The 24,787-nt window shown below is 39.8% G+C and overlaps 1 protein-coding gene across 1 annotated transcript in view; it reads right to left on the bottom strand.

Moving 5' to 3' along the window:
* Positions 1–1,064: 1,064 nt before the first annotated feature.
* Positions 1,065–24,787, bottom strand: part of zgc:101569 (uncharacterized protein LOC449822 homolog) — a 34,157-nt gene continuing 10,434 nt past the window's right edge. The window contains exons 3-8 of the mRNA XM_055007197.1: positions 20,199–20,296; positions 19,270–19,414; positions 8,341–8,490; positions 5,832–5,947; positions 4,075–4,220; positions 1,065–1,480 (exon numbers count right to left, since the gene is read on the bottom strand). Of these exons, the coding sequence (XP_054863172.1) occupies positions 4,113–4,220; positions 5,832–5,947; positions 8,341–8,490; positions 19,270–19,414; positions 20,199–20,296 (617 nt within the window). The 3' untranslated portion in view covers positions 1,065–1,480; positions 4,075–4,112. The remainder of the gene's footprint in view (positions 1,481–4,074; positions 4,221–5,831; positions 5,948–8,340; positions 8,491–19,269; positions 19,415–20,198; positions 20,297–24,787) is intronic.

Genomic DNA, 24,787 nt, shown 5'->3' with positions numbered 1-24,787 from the left:
AAAGGTCACCTCCCTGTAACTAAAGGGAGACTTAGTTACCATAGCAATATAATTACTGCAGCTCTTCTTGTCAGATCTGAGCCAGGTGGAAGCATTCCTCTTGCTTTGGAGCGAACTTCCCTTTAATTTTGCATGTTGGAGAGGTGTGTGTGTGTGTGTGTGTAATGTTATTGAGCAAATACATAATAGTTGATTGTATGTGTGTGTGTGCTGGTTTATATGAACTCTGCTGTGACCTTTAACTGCAGTCGAATAAAAAATGTTTCACAGGAAGAACTAAAACCAAGAATTATAGTGATGTGTGCTTGTGTGTGTGTTTGAGTAAAATACAGACAGACAGACAAAGACCTCATTAGGTCTAGGAGGTGTCCTGTCTAGACAGTGTGATGACAGGACACAGAACTTCTGTTTAATGTTTCCTCCTCCCTCTGCTTGCAATTCACCCAGCATACACACACACATCACCTGCTCTGCCTCAGGGGAAATGCACACACACATGTATTTGCACATTTGATCAATGTCAAGTAATTATAGCAGTATTTAAGTGCTTTTTAAAATCATTGTCAGTCTGGGCACTTTGTTTATCACTGCATTGCCTTGATAGCGCTGTAGAGCACCGAGAAAACTGAATCGCTTCTTGTGAACTGGGTAATGTTTGTTTAATGTGACACATGCCTGAGATTAATGGCCCATGAAGTGTTTAAAACATGGATTCCGTGCTGTTTGTTACTAGGAGCTGACTCACACGAGGCGGTAAAAATGACCCATTTCCTTCCATAGTTTTATCCAAAAAGCAGCAATTTTCCTGTTTCTATGTTTAGTGCCAGAGCCAAAGACGCATCTCGAAAAATCTCACCATTCAAAAAATTATTTCCAGGGATGTTTTTGCGTCAACTCATCTTAACCGCTGAATGTTATGAATCTAGAATAAGCAGCCATTCTTTAAAAATGGAAACTTTGTTCCAAGAAAAGCTGAGAATGCTGATAAATTACATCCAAGAGAGTCTTCAGTCGAGGTTCTGTTATTTCACAGTAGATCACTCAGTCAAGTATTCAATCACATATTTAGACACACAGAATTTTATCTCAAAAAGGTTTCAAATTTTTTTCACACTGTACTGACATAACTTCTAAATCTAGACAAATAGAACCTTTTAAAATCTAAAAATCTCTGCTGTGATACGTTGCATCAAATAAAACCGGACATAAGATTTAACAAATGATGACAAAAACAACAGCACTGCCCTAATTTGACATTTTATTTAAGCTGTATCGGAGTGATATGAGGGCTGTCGTATTTAGTCTGGAAGCTACCCAGCAGTAGATGTTTGTGTGTGGGGGTGCATGTGTGGTGGTATGTGCTGCTTTGATGCCGGTTCTCACTCTTCACATACAGATAAGATAGGCTCTGGCAGCAGCAGTAGCAGAGACGTGGAGAGATATGGACACCTTCGGGCCTTATCACCAGAACCATCGCAGTCTGAAGGGACCATGAAGACATAACACAGGTTAGGGTGAGAGGAGTGACAGGAGGAAAAGACAGGGAGTAAAGATTTTAAAGAATTGTGTTTCTGCTCACATTGAGGCTTAGCTGTACTCTGCAGGACCACGTCATACTTTAAATATTCCGAAACCTGTAGTCTAGCAATAAAGTACTGCATGTGCTGTCCAGACTCTTAAGTATTTTGACACTTACATGTTTTTTGTCTGTTATATTAGAGTGCTCAGCCTCAACTTGTGTAGGTTTAATACGTAAGTGTTCAAAAGTAATTGAACTTTTTGCTGAAGAGCCCACACATAGCCGGACTTTAATGAGAGCTGCCATTTGGATTGAGGTGGAGTTGTCGGTAAATATGAGGAGCAAAGAGGTCACCATGCAAGAGAAGAAAAAAAATTGGCTCGAAAGTTATGTGAACTGACGTGACAAAAATCAACCACTGTCAGAATCAGATGAAGTTTTATTGCCAAGTATGTTCTTGCATACAAGGAATTTGACTTGGTGTTTTGGTGCATAACAGTAAACATGTAGAAATTTTAAAAGAAGGATTAAAACAATTCGTGTAGCATTTCAGTACATTTTAAAAGTTGCTGTTGGTGTCAAACCCAGGGGAAAAAGCTTCTTAGGAAAAATGAAGGTTTCATGGTTGAATATCAGAACAACAACAACAAAAAAAACATTTCTTGACCAAATTTGCCAAATTTGCACCATCAGTGGTTTGTATTGTTCTATCAAGGCAGGGTTGTACCATTGGGGACATTTAGGCATTCTGTGTACGTGCCCAGACCACCGGAGACGGTTGAATTTCAGCTGTGATGACAAGGGATGGGAATTGGTGATATCAAATAAAGTCTCATTTGTCATTTTGTCTTTCCACGTCACACCAAGGATAGCTCTCAGATTCCTTGACTGAAAGGCATTCAGTCAGTCTTCTTGACGTCGGTATGTGGTCCATGTTGCAGATCCGTACATCACTACACTCACGACACATGCTTCATAGACTCTCACCTTAGTTTTTATAGTAAGATGTCTGTTTCTCCACACATGCTTCTCCAGTTTACCAAACATGCTCGCAGCTCTGCCCAGTCTTGCTGAGAGTTCTCTATCTAGGCAGAGGTTAGAGGTCATGATAGAACCAAGAGACGTGAAAACATTCACATTTTGGAGGGGCGTTTCATTTATCGAGAAGTCTTGAGCAGTGCTTAGGGACAGGATAACAGTCTTATTCAAGCTGATCGTGAGACCGAATCTCTGACATGCAGATGAAAAACTGCTGAGCAGTTGTTGCAGATGAGAAGCTGATGTTGCACACAGAGCTGCATCGTCTACATACAGAAATTCGCGAACAACATTTTTTTCAACTCTAGTTTTGGCTTTGTATCTGGCTAGCGAGAATCTGGCTAGCTAATGGTACTGAAAGGCTAATTGATGATTAGAAAACCCTTGTGCAATTATGTTAGCACATGAATAAAAGTGTGAGTTTTCATGGAAAACATGAAATTGTCTGGGTGACCCCAAACTTTTGATCATTGCTGACAAAAAGCAGCAGGATGAATGAACAGATACACTGGAGCATTGTGTGTGGTCTGATTCAGATAAATACATCCAAACTTACTGGATTGCACTCAGCTGGATACTAAATGTACAGCCAGAGAGGCTTTAGTCCCACTGAGCTCCTACTTGATAAGGAACAAACTAATGACAGAGAAGGTGGCTGCTGTGAAGCCTGGGAGAGCATCACCAAGAAAAGTATCTGCTGATGTCTGTGGGCTGAAGACTTCAGGCTGCCATTGACTGCAATATTTCCCCTTCAAAACATTAAATAGGATGATTTTGTTTTACTTCATGTGTCATAGTCATTTTGCTTTAACCACTAAACTCTGAACTCTGCCTGGCATATTGAAACTGTCAAGAATTTAGTTTTGTTAGTTTTTCTTGTAAACAATCAACAAAAAATATAATTTGTATTTGTTTGTATCTGTCTAATGCAGCCACACCTTTTGAAACACTAAAAAGATTTTTCCACAAATATGTCATGATAATATCTGAGATTGTGTAAAATCTTAAGGGTGTCCGAAAACTTTTTTCCACCACTGTATTTCTGTGTATGAAGATAACATTATGTACTGATCCTTAGTTACACCTTAGGTGTATTTTAAACCACACTGAAATCTCTGCCGCACTTGTGACTTGAGAGGTGTTTGGGAAAATGGAGCTTGCGTAGATGCTACTGCACTACTTGATCAATAAAAGAACTTTGTGCAGTGACTACTGTGCTACTGACAAATGTAGTAAAACTAGTAACAACGCTACTGCACAATATTGTGTTCAACTGATTAAAAAAATCAGAGTAATGAGTTGATATTCAGCTAGAAAAAAAAACACGTCAGCTTGGCTTAATCATCTTGGGCTACATATAGTTTTTATTGCACGCTGTGGATTTAAAATGACTTGGACTCTCCTAAACCATTGTGTCTCATTTTCCTGGTATTTTAGAGGCTATTTCACAAAAAACAATGCTTTTTGCTCAAACAATTTTAAATGCAGATTTATATGCACAGGATTTGTTAGATCACCTTAAATCATGATTCATAACGCGTCAGCAACTTAAATCCTAGAAGAATTTTCCTCCTCTTCCCACACCAGTGGTGAATTTTTTGGCCCAAGGGATGGATTCTGCTGAGATGACAGGCATTCCGTGGTCGATTTCAAACTGCATGGCCTGGACAGAATGAGAGACATGAAACCAATGAAAATGTAATGAGCTCGGAGGCCTGGTTAACCTTAACTTTGAAAAACTGAAACAACCAGATACTGAGCACAAAGGTGATCACATATACTATTCATTTCCAATCAGCTTTGTGTCTTTTAATCCAACAAAACTTCCTAAGACCTTCTTATGTGAATGTTTTTTCCAACTTTGAAAGTAACAGTTTGGGTTGGCACCATAGTATGGGAAAAACATCATGAATAACAAATTATCTTACATGCAGAATAACCTTCATTGGCATTACAACACCCAAAAGTACTGATTTGAGCACATCGGTATGAGAATTGCCCTGCACTTTGATATTCCAACTGATGTATGTACTTTTAGTGAGTCCTCTTGATGCATTTTTACATGGTGCATTAATATTTAACAATTAATGAACTAACTTAAACATAATCCATGTTTCTAAATGTCCACCGCAAAGTGACTGTTACAAGAAATGATAACTCATTTCCAGTTAATCCAGTCAGGCTATACATGAACACTATTTGACATCCAATTCATGTCAGGCTCATTAAACAGATAATGTGACAGTGCACCAAAAAGCAGGTATCTGTAGTTAATACTAATAACCTTGTGTAAGCATTGGGCCTCTGTGAGCTTCATATTCCAGTGTATCAGGTGGTCAGGATATTAATAAAATTATTTCAATTGATCTGTGCACACAAAAGCAAAGTGTATACTTAAGCCATTTTTGAAAAATAAAACTTTGAAAGCCTATTATTTTAGCACCCGAACGGTCACATTCCTTTTGTTTATCCACATTTGTGAAAGAAAAAAAAAACATCTGTACTTTATCATTTCATAAGTTTGCACAGTTTGTTTATCTTCTGTGTAATGTTCATAACTTCAGAAATAATAAAGAAAAAATGTTTGCTTGGCATATACAACTGTGGAAAAACAACATGCAAAGGATTCACCACTTCGGAATCATTCATTAATTGGGCTGAGATATAATGCAAAATATTTTATTTGTCAAAAACCGAGAGGTACAAATATATGTACAAACAATTCAAAATGGTTTTATTAGTTTATTGTTCCCATAGGGTGCCAAAAAGAAGAGCAAAGTTGGTGCCGCTTTTTAGTGTTGTTGCTGTTAATAAAGTTATATCTGAATTTTAGATGGGTTTATAAGACTGGCTTGTTAAAAATACAAAGGATAATGATGACCTTTGAAGGCCAGAGATCAATGGAGCAAGTGGGTGGTATAGTGGGTGATTATATGCTGTTAGAAGTGGTTCTACCCGTATATTTAGTTATATACTTTTAGATTATACATTTCTATTTAGACATTTACTACAGATATTTGGCCCTTTCAGAGCCATTCAAATGTCGAGAGGTGCTGGATAAATTAACAAACAACAGAGTATTCATGTATAACCGGCTCTATAACACTTCTAAGGTTATTTCTATTTATAGCTATAGCTTTTCCTGTAAATACACGCTGATGAATGTGCACAAAGCAAAACTGCTGCTGAAAGAACACAAAGGAAACACTGCCTATGAATCTAAAAATGTTGGTAGATAAGGTGTGACAGGCTACAATTCCTACCACAAGTGTACCTGTGTGAAAGATGCAGCGTCGTAGCAGCTGTACATGGCTGAGGAGCGGTCGGCCCTCAGACACTGCTGAGGGAAGGAGCTGATCTGCTCTGCTAACTCCAGAGCTGCCTGCAGAGCTGTGGTTGTAACATGAAGTCAGTAAACATAGCGGCAATCACATAACAATGCACAGTGTGCATCCGCTAGAAACTGTAACCGTTCATAACAGAGAAAACACACACAGATCACAAGTGGATTTCAATTTTCCTTTTCTATTATTAGAAAATCATCAGTCCTTTCATGCTGCTGCTGGGTCTCTGTAAGCTTTACGGCACACGGCCTCCTCACCCACATAAAAGCCCTGGACCACATCCAGATCGGCCCTATGGAAAAAACTACACCTCATGATGGCACACTTTGATGCCCTCTTTGTGTGTATATGAGCGGCTTCCCTCTGATGATAAACTCGCGCTAAGTGATCATTCTTCACAGAGGCAATTAGACCGAGGATTGACTGTGGGAAAAAAGGGCTTCCTAAAAGAATTAAGCTAATCTTCTTCTAACGTCTAGGGAGGGAGGAGAGTGAACCAGAGATCAAGTTGTGAAGAGCACATGGAGAGCCTTTTTTAGGATTTTAGGATACGGGAGAGTTCATGCATTAATATAACACAGGAAATGCCACATTGGGATGTGTGCATAGCTTAATCTTCACACTGCTGCTTAAATGGGAATAAGCGGGCAGTGCTAATGCTGAGTTACAGCTTCAATGTGGTGTTGAAGCCAAATAAAGAAAACAGATTCACTGGAAGAAATTTAGATTATGTATGATTCTGTCTGATCTTTCTTGCAAGAGAGTTTTTTTTTTTTTTTAAACTATGTTTCCTGAAGGAAAAAGGGCCCCAGACTCCATTCTGTTCAGTGTCTACATGGTTGGTCTTCACAGAGAGAAACAATTTGTTCTACAAACTGTAAAAACCACAATACCTGGCTAGCTCTGTATGCTGGATCATGATCATGTTTCCTGGATTTTTTTTTCCCACCTCCCACTTGTTGGCTTATTCTCGTGAGCAGAAAAGTTTAGCTGCACTGCCACTTTTAGAGTGATGACAATATAATTTTCAAATGAAACTGATATTTATAAAAATATGAGCCAGGCTATAAAATTTTCCAATATATGTGGCTGCACAATTCAGTGTGTTTTCTGAATAGCACCACAGCAATATATTTTTAAATACATTACCTTGGCCAGTACAAAGATATTTTTGCCATTTTTTTAACTTAACAGAGTGAAATCAGTTGTAGTATTAAGCACTCAATGTATCAGCTTTAAACAAAGAATTTTAATGACATTGGTTTGATGATTGAAGTTAGGAACGCACAATATTGGGTTTTTGCGAATATCCGATATAACATTTTCAAACCTTTTTTGGCTGACTGCCGAAGTCAGTATATGCACATCTGTTTCTGTCTATTTGCACTGAACAGTAGATCTCTCCTATAGAAATTTTATATTCTGTATTATCCCTACTCTTAGTGTTACAGCACAATAGTAAACACATACAAATACAATGTTAACATAAAATGCAATCAATTTCAAATACTGTACATGCAGTCAGTGGCTAAAATTAGTAAAGAACTTATGATATAAATGTGCCACTTTATTTTTATGTAACATCTTCCAACAAAACTGTAAACTTTTAGCCTAATAGGCATTATCCATCTGTCAATGTTCACTTTGGGGTAATTCTGATAATTCATTTTAAAGCCTTTATCGACTGATACAAATAATGGCGCCATCCCTACTTGAAATGTCTCTTGTTTAATATCAGGAAATATCTGACCAAATAACATGTAAACGCTTAACAGTCGCACAAGTTTTGTTACCAATTCTGAGTACACCATTTGGGACTTGTTAGTGTGTTAGAAAACTAACACGGTTGGTAGACAGAAAGTATTGAGGTCTGATAACCATCCATAGACACAATAGAACAGGTGGACATGGCTTCACCCCATTGGTTTGTGGACTCCCATTGTGAAACTTTGAGTTTGCATTTGGCCATCACCATCTTGCTCTTTTGAAACAGGATGTAATGAGTGAGGAGTGAGAACTTAAGGACACATGGCAATATGCAAGTAACCAGTCCATCATATGGTATCCTTGCCCTAAAACGTCATGCTTAGCTGTTTATTTTCCTCTAACTGGTACCATAATTTACAAATGAACTTATAGTAATTCTGTCTTCAGTAAGTCTTGAAACTAGTAATTAAAATCAAAAAATAATTTGGAAAATGTTTACTGAGGTCACAAATCGAGTGAGAAGTAGGGTAATTTTCTCATAGACTTCGATACAATCTTACTATTTTTTGCAACCAGAGATGTCGCCCCCTGCTGGTTGTTAAACAGAATGCAGGTTTAAGTCACTTACGTGTTGTTTTCACCTTTCAGACCATTTCATTGACAGCCTGTGTAACCCACCCTAAACAACAGCATGACACTGAGAAAAGCACAAACAAATTACTAATTAGATACCTTGGCCATCAGGAACAACCCTATTGGCCAGTCCAAAGGCGAGAGCCTCCTGTGCTCCAATCGGTCGTCCAGTCAGAATCAGGTCGAGGGCTCTCGACAGACCAATGAGATGCGGAAGCCGCACTGTGCCTCCATCAAGCAGGGGAACTCCTAGCAAAAGATCAGATCTTCAGTATGAAATATATGTCTTTGTCAACTGTGCACCGCAGACATTCATGGATATTGTAGTGCATCCAAAATATCCCATGTGACATCCAACTAGACAGCACCACATATTAAAGTCCTTTCACATAGCCTGAAATGATTCGTCATTGCATCCGCTATTCCTTTTGAAAATCAGCAAGAAATTACGGTAATCAACAATTTTGACAGTTTATTCATTTTCAGATTTTTATTTTAAAAAATAACATCACACAATCTCTGCTCTGACATTATAAATGTTACATTTTGCTGCTTTCAGGTGTTTTATATTAATATAAATGGAATTTCCCTGAGTTTTGCAATGGAGGTTGGACCACACAAGCAATGTCTGAGCAATGAATCAAAAAACAAAGCTTTTTAAAAACAAGCTTTCAAATTAAATCAAACACAGTCTGCACTACAGGGTCATTGAGAATATCTACGTGTCTCTGGTGCTCTACCACATTTGGAAATTCCTGTTCTGTGAAAACATATCCAGAATATATGGGTGGTGGTCATCTAAAACCACCTGTACAGACAGATTTTGGTTTCTTAACTGTGCAAGGTCAAAGGAAATGTAGGCCACTGTGCCAGTGTAATGTATTCAGGTCACTCAAGCTGTGTGAAAACAGCTGAAGAAACACTTACAAACACATAATATACTACTGGCAATAATATGGGTTACATCTGTCTGAGGAACAAAGTTTTGAAACAATTTTACTCCTCAACTGTAGCTCTGCTTTCTTTACATCAGTACATGAAAACTCAAACCCCTCCTTACTCTCAGTCTCAATGGACACATTTGCATTATTACCGTGTCCACCAGAGAGGGAAAGGGAGAGAAAGCGTACACTGCAAGGTACAGTAAGCTTCTGGCATCTATCCTAATTTCTAAAGAGCAACAGCTGCAACTGGCATACTTCCTACCGTTGAGTTCTCCCAAGTTCCACACCACAATCCCAACTCCCTAATTCCTCCAAGTCACTGATTCTATTTGACCGCCCCTTATTGAGAGCACATGTGTCGAACATGTTTTCATAACCCCAAATCATCATTGCTAGCTCTCAGATTTTTTCTTTTCTCCCTCTCTCATTCTGTGGGGAGTCATGGAAATAATGTAATTCTATTCATACTCTGCAAGCCACTCTCTTTCTCCGTGTCGTTCAAATAAATTAAACTGGAATACCAGTGTTAATACATGTGCAGCCAATCCAGGGGCCTGGTCCAGGTTTAGACAGTCAGCACATATGGCGCACTGACAGACAGAAGACTATGATTAGGCGTGGGAGGAAGGGGGTTTCTACACTGTCTGCAAATACTAGATTTCATTCAATTTTTCAGTCATCCGTCATTACAGGAGTGTATTCTACTGGAATGTAAATTACAGACTGCGCCACTGATTAGCCCGAGTCGATGAAATGCAACATAAATGACATCTGAAATCCTTTTTTGCTGTGATTCAAATATATAAATAGCACAGGTGTGTATGCATGTGTGTCTGATTTAAGGTCTTTTTAATATTGACTAAGATAAGAAGTGAGAGTGTTTCAGCCAGGGTTTTGCTCTGTGGAGCTTTGTCTTGCACTGCATGTAAGTATGCACACATACAGTGCATGCACAAGGACATTTATATACAAGTGTGTGTGCAGCAAGCTCACACATACACAAACCATCTTCTAATTTCAATTGTTTATCCGGTATGTTTAGGCATTTCAAACATGTTTTAACCTTTTAGGTATCTGTTCCAACAGTTTAACTACTACACTGACTTATAATTAAACTTTTCATTCATCACTTCTAGTCGTCAGTTCAATCATTTTTGCCCTTTCTTTTGGTTGTTCAGTCCTCCCTACTCGCTTGTTAACTTTTTAAACATTTAAAGTCCCTCTTCGGTCTTTTTTGATTCTTCTTGCTAAATCCCTAAAAACTCATTCACAGGAAAAGACAGAAAGAGGACCAGACAAGGTTGGCAAGAAAGCAACAAGTAGCACAATGAGCTGGAATGAGGCAGAAGAAGACAGAGCCTGACTCAAAGAACAGATAAAGAGACAGGTTGACCTCCAGTCTGTCTATCTCTGGCACTGCTGTTGGCACCACTGCTATCAGTAAACCGGAAAGATCTTCCTCCTTATCCATAGCACCCGTCTCCAGCACCTCCACCCCTCACCCTCCTCTCTTTTTCTGATAGTCTCGTCTCTGATGCGTCCTGTTTGACAGACCTGTGCTTTGTCCCACATGAATGGAAGCTGAGAGGTTGGCGAGTACTTCCTTGAAGAGTTTTAACTCAAAAGATATGTTTGGTTTTAAAGAGCCTGGCTGAGGTGGAGAGCCTCCTCTTTTTTTTTTAGAGGGAAATATTTGCCAGTGATCCTGATACAAGATAATCAGTCAGTGACTGCAAAACAAAAATCTGGATTGTTCATCTTTGATCCACCACAATGAGCAGAACATTTTAAAAAAGCGTCCTCTTTCTTCTTGTTCAAAGCAGATAAGTCCACTGTCAAGGCTGAGTTATTAACAGGGCCCAACATGAGTCAGCAAAGCCTATTGTTAAATAAGCAGATATGAAAGGTGGTTCCCTTCCTGCATCACAGGGCCATCACTGCTTATCTGACTGAACTGATGTGTAGGACAAGTCTTGTACTTTATCTGCTTACCACAAACTTTGATATGTGTTAGCCTGTGATAGATGCAGCACAGTTCAGGTCTTCTTGAATCTTCTTAGTCATCACATATTGTTTTACAGACAAACTGTGGCTTCTAAGGTGCTTTTTTTGCTACTGATTTCTGTCAATCACTAGAGAAATGAGAGAAAAGTCTTCACTAGTATTAGTTGTGATGGAGATGCTTTTTAATGACTTGAAGTCAACTACAGTTAACTACAGTGCACACTTGTTTGCTTTAAAGGCTTTAAAGTAGTCTAATCAAAGACATAACAATTTGCATCGTAACAAGAAGATCAATGTTATTCACATCACCTATCAGTAGTTTTGACATTGTGGCTGATAAGTGTATGCGGTCTATAACTGCAATTTCCCTCCAATTATCATCTGTACATATTCTATACAACTCTTTTGGCATCACATCCCATGTGAGGAGATGGGACAACCACCAGTCTACAGCTACCAATAATCCAAGAAAAGTGTGAAACATGACACACTGGATTAACTGGTTTGCTCCATCGTTACCACATCAAAGCAAAACCCACCACAATGGCCTCCCATGAAGGTAATGCGATTAAGTTTGATGTGGATTAACGATTTCCGGATAACTCCAGACTAAATGGACAGAGGTAAAAGAGCAGACCTTCAGTCGGAAGCTTGCTTTGAAATTCTTGCTGGGGATTGAGAAAAACAGCTCAGTTAGGCTGGATCAGAGACGAGTGCCACACAGTTAACTTGATTTCATGTCTTTAGCCTACTCATTTAATACCAGGGCTCCTATTCTTTAGTTTGCAGATCACTATTATATAAGACCACCAGGGCTGCAAATAGGACCTTGCAGCATGAAAATTGCAGAGGAGGATAGCTCATAAAAAGTTTAAAATGACATTAAAGCTGAACATGATAAGATCCTATCAGGACAGAAATGTGCCCCAAAGTTTCAAAAGATTGGGAAAGACAAGAGCCACGCTGTACCTTTGGACTAATGTAAAGCTATCTGTAACTGCACAGAGCTTATGCCCATATCAATTTATCTACTTGTGCTGCTGATTGTTTTCCATCTCAGCAGCCCAACTGCACTGTTCATTCATTCTTCATGGAAGAAAAATCTGCAGTTTCAAAGTGAGTGCTGCTTTTGAAGTACGATGATGTAATCATTGGATTGTGTCCCTCAGGTTCAAACTTACTAAGCAGGTGTTTGAGTTGGCTGATTCTATGTCAGTTTTTGGACTGCGGTTTGACTAAATTCAACATTTGGCTTCTTCTTTTTTATTCATCTATCCTTGTCATCCAAAGAAAGGATTTAAAATTGGGAAGAAAGAAAAGGAAGGAGAAACTGAAATTCTCTGTGGCCGCTGAATGACTGAAGTGTTGAAGGGATTTCAACTTCATGGTTGTAATTTCAAAACAGTAAACTCAGAAGTGTAGCCTTGGACCAATCCAGAACAACCTCTATGCTTGCCTGATTTAGCTTCTCTATATAAAGAAAACTCCTTGACTGAACTAAAGTATTTTATTTAAGTTTCCTTATCTAATGCCAGCTCTTTTTTTGCTTTGTGATGTTCCTCTGGTTTAAAGTACCAAAATAACATCGTGAGGATTAGGTAAGCATTGTGGTTTTTCATTCAGGTCTCTAAAAATTCCAAGAGCAGTAGACACTAATACCAGATTCCTGTGACGCAACCATCTCCTCCTTCTCATTTCCTTCTTGGCGGGGCAGAGGGGCCCCAGACAGGAAGCCACAGGTTTCGGCAGCCAATCACATGCCAGAAAACTGTCAGATCCTTGTGGTAGCCATTGGCCCACATCAGAACAGTGCAGCAAGCCTCTGAGGGTTTTTCAACTCCAAAGCAACCAGGGATTCCCTCCGGCTGCTGCCATCTGTGCCTGACCCAAAAACGGTTACAGAATCCAACCATTAAAAGGAAATAATCGCTAAGAAACACTGGGATCTTTAAATAAACTGTGTGTCCCACAGAACAGCAGTCATTTTGATGGAAAAGGCAAGGGAAGTTTCAATTGTTTAATGTTGGTCAAATAAAATACATTTAAATGCATTTGCTGGATCGTTTAACACTCTATAGCCACATTTTAAAAAACTAGTCCCCTAAAAAAAGCTTCATTAAATCTTACTAAGCTTCCCTCACATACCATTTAATTTAATCTACACCAACTACTGGCTTGAAAAGGTGAGGATGTTGGTTGTGCAGCGTAGAACTATGCAGAAAATGGGTGAAAGAACACACAGTGAAAGTAATAATTGCTCTGCTAAGTGTACATCTGAATGAAAAACCACAGTGGTTTCAGCTAAGCTTGAGGAAACAACCCAAATGTGTTGACAAATAAGCCTTGAAGATGTGAGGCAATCAAGAGCCTGAGAATTAATTACAAGGAGGAAATGTGCGACTTAACATGTCAAAACCGCAGTAATGCTAATTTCTGCCTCCCAAACATAGTTTTGAGCTGACAGAAGGGGCCTGAGTGCAGGCATCAGATTAGTTGCATTCTTCGTGCAGAGTGAAGATTTCTGATTAAAGCAGTTTGTGTCCAGACATTTCTTGATAATCCACTGTTAAAATTCTAACAACTGCCTTATGTGTTTGCTCCTATATCTCCTAAATCTGGAACTCAATCTTCAAATCAAGGTTTTCCTACCTCTCTTTCTGCTTCTGGCAAATGGCCAAGATGTAGCTTAAACTTGAGTATAATTCTCACTCTAAAGCTTTTTACTTGCATACGATATGTAAAAACACTGGCCTTTTGAGTATGGGAGTACAGCTCCCAGTAAGCACCCTATATTTATCATACCTGCAAGGTTGGGCTGTACATCAAGTGATGTATAACATAAAAATGCACTGATCAACAAAAGACTGAGTCTAAACTCATAGCAGATTATTAAAATTGTCCAAATAACTAATAGCCTCGTTCATCTATAATTTCCTAAACACAGAGAATTCTGTCCTTGTGTGATGATAGTCTAAAAATATTCCGACAGCTGTGATGGAGATCAGGACTCAACCTGAGGACAGCTGCTATGTGTCAAATGATTCAACTGCAGCTGATAAACTCTGACTCTGCGCGTAACAATTTATCTGCCTGAAGTGAGGAAAAGTACACAGTGTGACTTGCCATTAGATCCTGACCGATTCTGCTTCCATGTCAGGGATAATTTATCAGCAGATTCATAAATTCAGAGGAAAGACTATTAGTTTCCATGTACACGACAGTAAACCTTTATTTTTAAGGACATTTTAGTTTGTAATAGATGTGAAACTGTCAAGCCAAGTAAATGAGAAAGGTGTGGTTTTGCAAACTGTGCATTTGGAAGTCTTTCTTTCTAACCAGTACTAGTGCTGAAATGTGGATAAGGTTTTCTCCAAATCATTTCATCCAACTCAAAGCATGCTGCTTGTGTGGCTTATTTAGAACTGTGCCATGTTGAAAGTGATAGATAGAAATTACATTAGGTCAGAGGCCACAGTAAAGAAGGCAAGTTTGCTACGATTCATGATTCATTTTGCAAGCACGAATTTAACTAGTTGGATGGAGATGGCTTTCCTTTTCTTCGAAGCACTGCCATCAAAAGAGTCTGAATTACGCTTAAGAGCCATAATGAAGGGCAGAAAGTCAGCGAATGTAGCACAATCGAAGGTGGCATACAACCGGGGAATGTAAACATTCGCGGTGTGACGACGTATTCGTCCACTCCACTCACCAACTAGTTCCACGTAACTAGTTCCACGTAACCAGTTCCAACATAATGACGAAACGCCGTAGGTCGATGACATCGTAAACTGAGGACCCCCTGTACATGCATAACTGGTAATAAACAGCTTGGCATCAACAACAGACACAAAGAGCTATACAAGAATTGAGAACGAAACAAATCTAAAAGCTGGTAAACGTAAAAAATAACTAAATGTGAAAATACATTTGACATCAGTTTAAATTATTTTTGATATTTGGTGCTACAGATGTATTTTGGTTTGCATAAGATGTGAATGGAGATCAATGTTGTTGATAAACGAAGTGAACCATGATTCTTGATTGTGTTGTTGCAAAAGATTTGTTCCAGCTCTCTCTACTAACATTGAGAACTAGAGAGCTTATTATTAAGAACGGTTATTTTTATTTATCAGATGAATTATTACAAGGGTGAATAGTTTAATCAAAAAAGGAGAAAGTTAACAAATTGTTATTAAGAATGAAGTTATTTATTTTGTGATGACAGCTGCTTTACATGGGCATAAAAAGGAAAAAAAATCAAGAATCCTTCAAATTGTCATGAAATCTACAATAATAACAGTAAAATAGCTCTTTAAGTGTACAGTAACACAGCAGAGAGAGAGTGGATGTCCTGTCTGTGAGGATACATTGTCTGTCAGACAGAAAGACAAGGGCACTGCCAGGATGCTCCCCCGTTAAATTACAGGCCTCAGATGATAAGCCATGCATGTTTACACTCTAAATCTAGTACTGCCAGTAAATTATAGTACAACAGCTGTATTTATAAACACTATGGTTGTATTTAAGCCCTCCAGAAGCATGGTTAGAGCAGTGATAGCTATATGAGAGATGCTGCAACGGTCCAACACGAGCCACTTTTACATAGTGAAGCCGGCTGTGACTTTCTGGGCTCAGGATTAGCTTAAAGTGTTTAGAGCAGAAGATCCAAAGTGCTGCTTGAAGTATAGCTGAGTCAGCAGGCAAACCATGCTGGTAAGCTGCGAGACGCCGAAAAAGGAAAATGTTGTTTATGAGGAAATTGTGTGACATAAATAATGAGTAAACCCTGTTTGGCCCTGCAGTGGAAACCTGGCAGTTGGTCACTTCCTCTCGTACTTATCAAGACTGCCCAGCAGACTCTGGACGTGACGCCAAAAGGTCACAGTCACTGGCGTTATCGCACTATGACTCCATCCTCGCGCACAAACAAGAGGAGGTTGGGGTGATAACAGAGGACAGAGCAACAAAGTTAAAAAATAGAAACAAGGGTCGGCTTGCTGGCATTAGGAGACAGATGATGACGTATGCTTGGATGCCAAGAAAAACACAAGGATACCTTCATGGACAGATATAATTAGCTGAGCAAACTGAAGGAGCAGCGAAACTGAAAATAAGAGGGAAGAGAGATGGTTTGCCAAAAACGAGGCCTTTGGCTTGTCTGTAACACCAGTAGTAGCAGCAGAACCATACATATTACCACTGACAGGGTTGAATTTGAAATATGTGTAGTAGCAGGATTAAAGGATAAAAAAGTATGTCTTCCTACTCCTTTAAGTAGAGGGTTTCACATCGTTGTGGCAAGTACAAGAGGTAACACTACTACTACTACTACTACTACTAGTGACAGCTGCTACGGTAAAAGATTACAAGTACATTAAATGGGCCCTCAGAGTCTGGAAATGTACTAGTTATCTTTGAATCAATAATATCAGCAGTGGCGGAAGAAGTATTCCACATTGTACGTATTTATAATAGGGTTTCCTCTGTTCCTCAGTGCCTGTTTTTATCGAGTACTTCACTCTTTCATCAAAGGGGGGATGTGGATGTTTATTTGTTTCTGTTCTTTCTGTTACATTCCATTTGTATGAAAAATGAGAAGTGCTGTACAAATAAAGGTTGATTGATTACAGTATTCATATCTTCCACTTAAGTAAAAGTACCAATGCAGCAATGTAAAAATATTCTACTACAAATAAAAGTCCGTCGTGAAAAATCTGACTTAAGAGAAAGTATTTAAGTATCAGGAGCAAATCGTAGTTGAAGTATTAAAGTAAAAGTACTGGTTTAGTCAGTCCGGCTGCTATATTGTTACATATGGTATCACTAGATTATTAATAGTGAAGCATGCGTGCGTCAGCAGTTTGTTACTGTTGTAGTTGCTGCAGGTGGAGCTAGTTTAAAGTACTTTATAAACTGTCTTATATACAGGAACAGCAGATAAATCTGAGGAACCATTAGATGATTTAATGGGAGAGAGAAGACGAAAAAACAAACTTTTGATCCAAATAATCCACTTTTTTCAGTTGCTGGTGTTTTTCTCTAATCTTTGTTGAGAAATTGGATCATTTGAACATTTATTGAAATGAAACCATGTGAGAAGTTTTGAGAGAAAAATCACTGGTGGCGGAGATGTTAACATCTCGAAGACATCTACACACTGCTTTGCGTGAGAAGCCGAGGTTGGAAATCACTAGTTTAATCTTGTACGATGTGTTATATTTTAAAAGCTTGTTATATCTTCTATTATGGAAAATCTTCATCTTAAAGTGCTATATTTATTTCTGAAATGGAGCAGAGTGGAAGCATAAAGCAGCATACAATGGAAATATTTAAGTGAAATGCAAATACACTATATTGCCAAAAGTATTCGCTCACCCATCCAAATAATCAGAATCAGGTGTTCCAATCACTTCCATGGCCACAGGTGTATAAAATCAAGCACCTAGGCATGCAGACTGCTCTTAAAAACATTTGTGAAAGAATGGGTCGCTCTCAGGAGCTCAGTGAATTCCAGCGTGGAACTGTGATAGGATGCCACCTGTGCAACAAATCCAGTCGTGACATTTCCTCGCTCATAAATATTCCACAGTCAACTGTCAGCTGTATTATAAGAAAGTGGAAGTGTGTGGGAACGACAGCATCTCAGCCACCAAGTGGTAGGCCACGTAAACTGACGGAGCGGGGTCAGCGGATGCTGAGGCACATAGTGCGAAGAGGTGGCCAACTTTATGCAGAGTCAATCACTACAGACCTTCAAACTTCATGTGGCCTTCAGATTAGCTCAAGAACAGTCCACAGAGAGCTTCATGGAATGGGTTTCCATGGCCGAGCAGCTGCATCCAAGCCATACATCACCAAGTGCAATGCAAAGCGTCAGATGCAGTGGTGTAAAGCACGTCGCCACTGGACTCTAGAGCAGTGGAGATGCGTTCTCTGGAGTGACGAATGGCGCTTCTCCATCTGGCAATCTGATGGATGAGTCTGGGTTTGGCGGTTGCCAGGAGAACGATACTTGTCGGAATGCATTGTGCCAAGTGTAAAGTTTGGTGGAGGGGGGATTATGGTGTGGGGTTGTTTTTCAGGAGCTGGGCTTGGCCTCTTAGTTCCAGTGAAAGGAACTCTGAATGCTTCAGCATACCAAGACATTTTGGACAATTCCATGCTCCCAACTTTGTGGGAACAGTTTGGAGCTGGCCCCTTCCTCTTCCAACATGACTGTGCACCAGTGCACAAAGCAAGGTCCATAAAGACATGGATGACAGAGTCTGGTGTGGATGAACTTGACTGGCCTGCACAGAGTCCTGACCTCAACCCGATAGAATACCTTTGGGATGAATTAGAGCGGAGACTGAGAGCCAGGCCTTCTCGTCCAACATCAGTGTGTGACCTCACAAATGCGCTTCTGGAAGAATGGGCAAAAATTCCCATAAACACACTCCTAAACCTTGTGGACAGCCTTCCCAGAAGAGTTGAAGCTGTTATAGCTGCAAAGGGTGGACCGACGTCATATTGAACCCTATGGATTAGGAATGGGATGTCACTTAGGTTCATATGCAAGTCAAGGCAGGTGAGCGAATACTTTTGGCAATATAGTGTATATCAAAATTGCACTAAAGCATAGTACTTGAGTAGATGTATTTAGTTACTTTCTATTACTGATCAGTGATGACATTAGAAAACTTTTGAGGAGTAAGATTTGCTGAAATGGACACGGAGTTCGAAAAGCAATAAAAAAAAGTAGAAGAGTCCGTCACTGAAGCAGGTTTATGTGTCCATCAGTGGGCCAACAGAGTGGAAATAGTCTAAAAAGAGTAGTACTTGCATATTGTTTATTAACAAGGCTGCCAATACTGTGCAGTTTCAAGATCAGTGCTGAAACAGTGAGTACAAAGTGACTCTCACAGTCAAACATCTTTGTTTAAATAAAAGTTAGAATTTCTTTGAGTAAGTGTACTGGTAGTTGTTTTTTTTTAAAGCAAGAAAGTAGCTGTCCTGACCATCCACCACTATTAGTATTGTATGGCACAGTAGTGGCTATAGTAGCAATAAACATAACAGCATCATGAGGTGTTAGACGTACCAAACCTGCGGCAGAAGACTCCCATGACGGCACTCTCCTCCACCACTCTCAGATCTGCCAGCGCAGCCAGTTCCAGCCCTCCGGCGACAGCAAAACCACTCACTGCTGCTATCAGCGGCTTCGACAGCTGCAAACGGGATGGACCCTAGAGGAAACAACTGGATTCGTAAATCCAAACATACATGCGCGTATACACACAAAGCTAAATAACTACAACCGACATGAAAGGGATACACGCTGTAAACAAGGCAGCAACATCAGCCTCTCGTAGAAGAAAACATTCTGAAAACTAAGTGTGTATATTGTCACAGTGTATATTTATGTGGATGTTTTCACTATCCCTTTCATGCTTTTTTGCCTGTTTGCTTTGATTGCTATGGTTTATCTACTAAAAATGTTCCAGATTTCATTTCCTAATTCATTTCTCAAACTGTCAAACAAAAAAGGGAACAAATGATCCTCGCTCTGGCTGCAGCTGAACAAATGAGGCACTGTGTATTCTGTAGGAGATACAATGCTATAATTTTCTGCAGAGGAGGTCCACTCAATCCCAAAGACTTAACATGCAATCCAACTCGATTTTATAGAGGCTGAAGTTTTTATAGCCCACAGCACATCATTTGCGTTAGGTTTCTTACTCTTTGTCAAGTCATTAGAGTGTACCAGAAGCGAGGACGTTCTGCTTGTGCATAGCAACACAACTCTACTTACTGAGACATTTCCCTGATTCAACATCGTTCCCTGAAACAAAATCTTTACTACTACCTGTCCTCCCAAACCCCTAAAAATAAACACAATCAATGCTGACCACATTTTCTGGTTTTACATTTTATGGAAACCTTTAATCCTCTTGAACATTATAAGGAAAATATAGATAAAACCCTCATAAGTGCACACACACACACACACACACTCCAGACTCCGCTCACCAATGGACCGGGACCCTTAGTGACATCTTGCTCCAATTTGAGGGGGCCTGTGTGATTGGCCAGCTCTTTCAGATCATAACCAGCGCAGAAATTCCCTCCTGGAAGAGACCACAAAATTACAAAGTATGGCAGCTGGAAAGTCAGAGAGGAAGGGAAAATGATGAGGATGAAAAAAACAACAAGTTGAGCTGGAGTCTGAGGGCTGCAATTTGGACAGCAGCTTGTTTTGGGCTGGCTGGCACACAAAATGCTTCTCTTCCCTAAAGAACCCAAATCCAATGCATAGACACAGATCACGCATGTGCTCACACACACAAATGCACATATTCTCATTAATGGAAGAGTAACATATTGCAACCACAACCCCTTCCGTTGGATTCATGTGGTAATTACAACATTACCCAAGAGACCTACAAACACTATGTCACAGGCTCAGGCAGGGACTCATAAAATCCTCCTCTCTCTGTAATGTAACAGTAATGAAAATGATTGTAATGAACACATGCGCCAGCAACACCCATCAACTGGGAGCTCTGATTATAGCCGTCAGTGCAGGGCAATTACAGAAAAAAAACAGTGTGACATGCTGTGTAAGGGAGCAGCATTGTGACGAAGCGCTTAAATCCATTTGTCCTTGTAGAGGAAATGAGCAGAAGCTATGGAGCTTCACGGAAGAAACGCAATTATTTAGTCTCTTAAAGGAAGTTTGTTATTGAACTGAAAGGTCAACAGAGATCTTCAATTTACTTAAAATGTGAGCTCTGAGATTTAGACTAAACTTTTCCAGGGGTTACAAGAAATAAAAGTGATGCAGTTAATCAACTGCCATGAGTAAGTGAAATTAATGGGTCACTGAAGCTTTGAGGCTTTAAAGGGAAATTTTACTGAAATTATGAAAAATAACATATTTTGTCAACGCTAAACACACAAACTGTTTTCATGAGGGCTATTGCTGTATAAATTATAAAACAGAACCAAAAGTATGTTGACAGTCACAATTATCTTCAAAGGGGGTTGACCTAATTTTGCCACATTTTTGTGAATTATTGGCAAAATTTTGCTATTTAAATTTCCTTAAAAACTTTTCATATATACCAGAGGAAAAGCAATCTTTGGTAAACCTGGTCAAATCCACAGATGCAGTCACATATTCCAAATTAAAGCTGCAAGCAGCGTTGAACGGGTCAGTGAATCCAAGCATGTCCACCAGGTGGAGCTGCAACATCCATCCATCCATCCATTAGCTATACACCGCTTAATCCTCAATAGGGTCGCGGGGGGGGGCTGGAGCCTATCCCAGCTGACTCGGGCGAAGGCAGGGGACACCCTAGACAGGTCGCCAGTCTGTCGCAGGGCCACATACAAAGACAAACAAGCACTCTCACATTCACACCTACGGGCAATTTAGAATAATCAATTAACCTCAGCATATTTTTGGACTGTGGGAGGAAGCCGGAGTACCCGGAGAAAACCCACGCATGCACAGGGAGAACATGCAAACTCCATGCAGAAAGATCCCGGGAAAGCTGGGACGTGAACCAGGGATCTTCTCGCTGCAAGGCGAAAGTGCTAACCACTACGCCACTGTGCAGCCCGGAGCTGCAACAAAGAGTGCATTTTGGCCTATGGACTGTTTGATGGCAATCCATGAGAACTGTCCACCCAGTGGCGCTATCACTGTAAGAGTATATCAGCCCGTGAATGTCATCAGGGCTGGACTCTGATCACACATGTAAAGTTTCAGGCAGATTGGAGCATGTACAGGCTAGTTAAAAAGCATTTCCTGTCATGGAGAATTGCCGAAAAATTCCACCAGCCACCATTTCCGCGCCCTCACACTTTTGTAATGCATTTTAATAACATTTGATCGCTCATGCCTGGTGTACATCCTGGCCAAATTTGAGCTCTGTGGGGGTTACCCTGTTTGAGTTTACAGCTTTTGAAAAAGTGCAAAAATTGGACCAAAATCGTCCAAAATATGAGACACAATTCAAAATGGCTGACTTCCTGTTATGTTTTAGGTATGGTTGTCAGTTATATTTTTGGTTACATATGTGTACCAAATTTCATAGCTGTAGGTGGCACTATTGAGCCATTTTGGCTCACACCTAATTTGCACGCATTTTCGACTATTTTTAGGCCTGGAAAACTGCAATTTTAGATGCAACAGAAAAAAATGTAAACAAAGAACCCCATGGAGTCTTCACCATTCGATGCTCGGATCCTAATGATGGGAACCACTGTTCCAAGTCTTTGTTTGGGGAACAACTGTTCCTGTTCTGATGTGACAACAGACTTTCTCCACTCACATTCAGAAAACTCTGACATGTCACAGTAGGAAAAGGAGAGATTCAATGTTAATGTAATAGCTTGGTTTCTTTGAAGTGGGCTTATATGAAGTACTTATCCATAGTCAGTGTAATAATTACTGTAGATCATGGCCTCAGTTTGGAGAAGCAGACATCAGGACCAGCACAAAATCAAAGTGATGCCCTGCTGTAGATGTTAAGTGTATGCTATATTCTGAATATTTTCACCACTTTGCCATCATCATTCTATTTCTTCAAACTGGAGGCTGTTACCTACAACAGGTTATACAGTGACTGTGTCCAAGTACCTCATACAATCCCACTTCAAAGACACTGAAATATCCCTTTAATGTTCTTGGGAACACTTGTGCTTTACCTTCTATGACCAGTCAAAGCATCTGCTGCATAAAGGGCCTATGCCTCATGTGCAGTCTGGTTCATAAAGAGGTTGTTTTTCCAGTTTGGTGTAAAGGAAACCAACCAGTCAGCACAAAGACCTAACCTCATCCAACACTTTGTGAGAAACTAGAACTTCTCTGTCTTGTGTTTTACGAGACTAAAAAGGCTTTCAAGACATTCAAAGCATCTTCGTCTCCGTTCAGCTAAATGTGGCGCCTTTAGTGACACAGCTGCATTGACATCTATACGTGACCACAAACACCCAAAGAAATCCGAATCCCAACCACTCCAAAATGTCCCAGCATATTCAAAACCTGCTGAAAGCAATTATTCTTAATTTCATACGTGAAAAAAAAAAAACACCCCAACACTGAAAAATGAGAGCTGGGAGAGTGATTGTGTCTGTGCTAATTTGAACAAAATGGATTCCTTATGTTTGCAGAAACACTACATCCAAACTAGAACCTCCCTCTCCATCATCTCACAATGCAGACACTGCTAAACACTACTGAATGTCAGTCATCTTGTTGTAGTCCAGCAGCAATACTAGACAACATGCTGACAGGAATGTGCGGTGGAACGAATAAAATTGCATTACAGACAGTTTGGGAATCGTAGAAGAGACACTTTTGCTGGAACTACCTACTGTGCTGCTAATTGCTAACCCATTTAACGCAAGTTAATTACTCTCTAACACAGTGTTTTCAGTTCACAGCTGAGACTAGAGGCATCAGCAGCCATCATCTGGAGAGACCCCACCCTCTAAAGTATATGCTTTGAGGCCACAGTGAACTTTATGCAGCAGACAGGTTGTTCCAGGCTGAAGACATTATTTCCACTGAGGGAAAGAGTTCATTCACTGTGTGTGATGATTATTTTTAGAAGCTTTAGGAGTTTTGGCACAGTTCTGGACTTGGGTAGCTGACACAGTGCAGGCCACCTCACAGGTGTGTGTGTCTTTTCACTGCAAGTGCTCTTGTCTGGTCACCCCAGTGTTTCGGCAAGATCTAAGCATTCCAAGGAGCAAAAGGTGGAAAAAAAATACATGAAGAAGATGATTGAAGGAAGGTGGGCTGAGCGCAGGTGATGGAGGTAAGAAAGAGAAGAAGGGCTGAGGAAAGATGGAAAGAAGTTCGAATAAAACAAACAATGAATCTTTAGTAAACATCCCGTGACTTTCTCTATTTAAGAGCACTGTTATGATCCAAATCCCTGTCAGGTTTGCACATTTTCTGCGCAAAAAGATTAATATTAAAGGACTAAAGAATCTGGTTGCTTTAATTTATTAACCCTCTCTTCTCTAACTTGTAAAGACTTCAGCCACAGTTCCTCAAAACAAGCCAAACAGGACAGAAGTTGCCCAAATACCACCATTAATCAGAGCCAGAAACTATGAAAGCAGAAAGAATCGCTGGATTTTCAATTTTCTGATGGTTCTGTAACTATTAATGCATGATGTGCCATTTAATCATTAAACCTGACCAAATCTAAATTGAAATTGTCTTACTTCATCAAAATTCCTGTACTCTACACATCTCATTTAAAATAAACAGCGGGCCTTAACCAGATTCTATTTTTTTAAAATAAACATACTAGTGGTAGTGACTCAGCTGGACTTTCCAACTGAATTGGGCTGAACTGCAGGCTGTGTTTACTCAGAGCAGATTGGACGCAAGCATAGAAACAAATTAATAATCTACACTACCATTCAAAAGTTTGGGCTCAGGTTTCATGTTTTCAGTGAAAACTCACATTTTCATTCATGTGCTAACATTACTGCACAAGGGTTTTCTAATCATCAATTAGTCTTTCAAGACCATTAGCTAACACAATGTAGCATTAGAACACAGGAGTGATGGTTGCTGGAAATGTTCCTCTGTA

Source organism: Amphiprion ocellaris, chromosome 22 (genome assembly GCF_022539595.1).
Source record: "Amphiprion ocellaris isolate individual 3 ecotype Okinawa chromosome 22, ASM2253959v1, whole genome shotgun sequence".
NCBI classification, from domain to species: domain Eukaryota; kingdom Metazoa; phylum Chordata; class Actinopteri; family Pomacentridae; genus Amphiprion; species Amphiprion ocellaris.
Note: the sequence above shows the minus strand (reverse complement) of the source record. Positions and strands in the feature narration are given on the sequence as shown.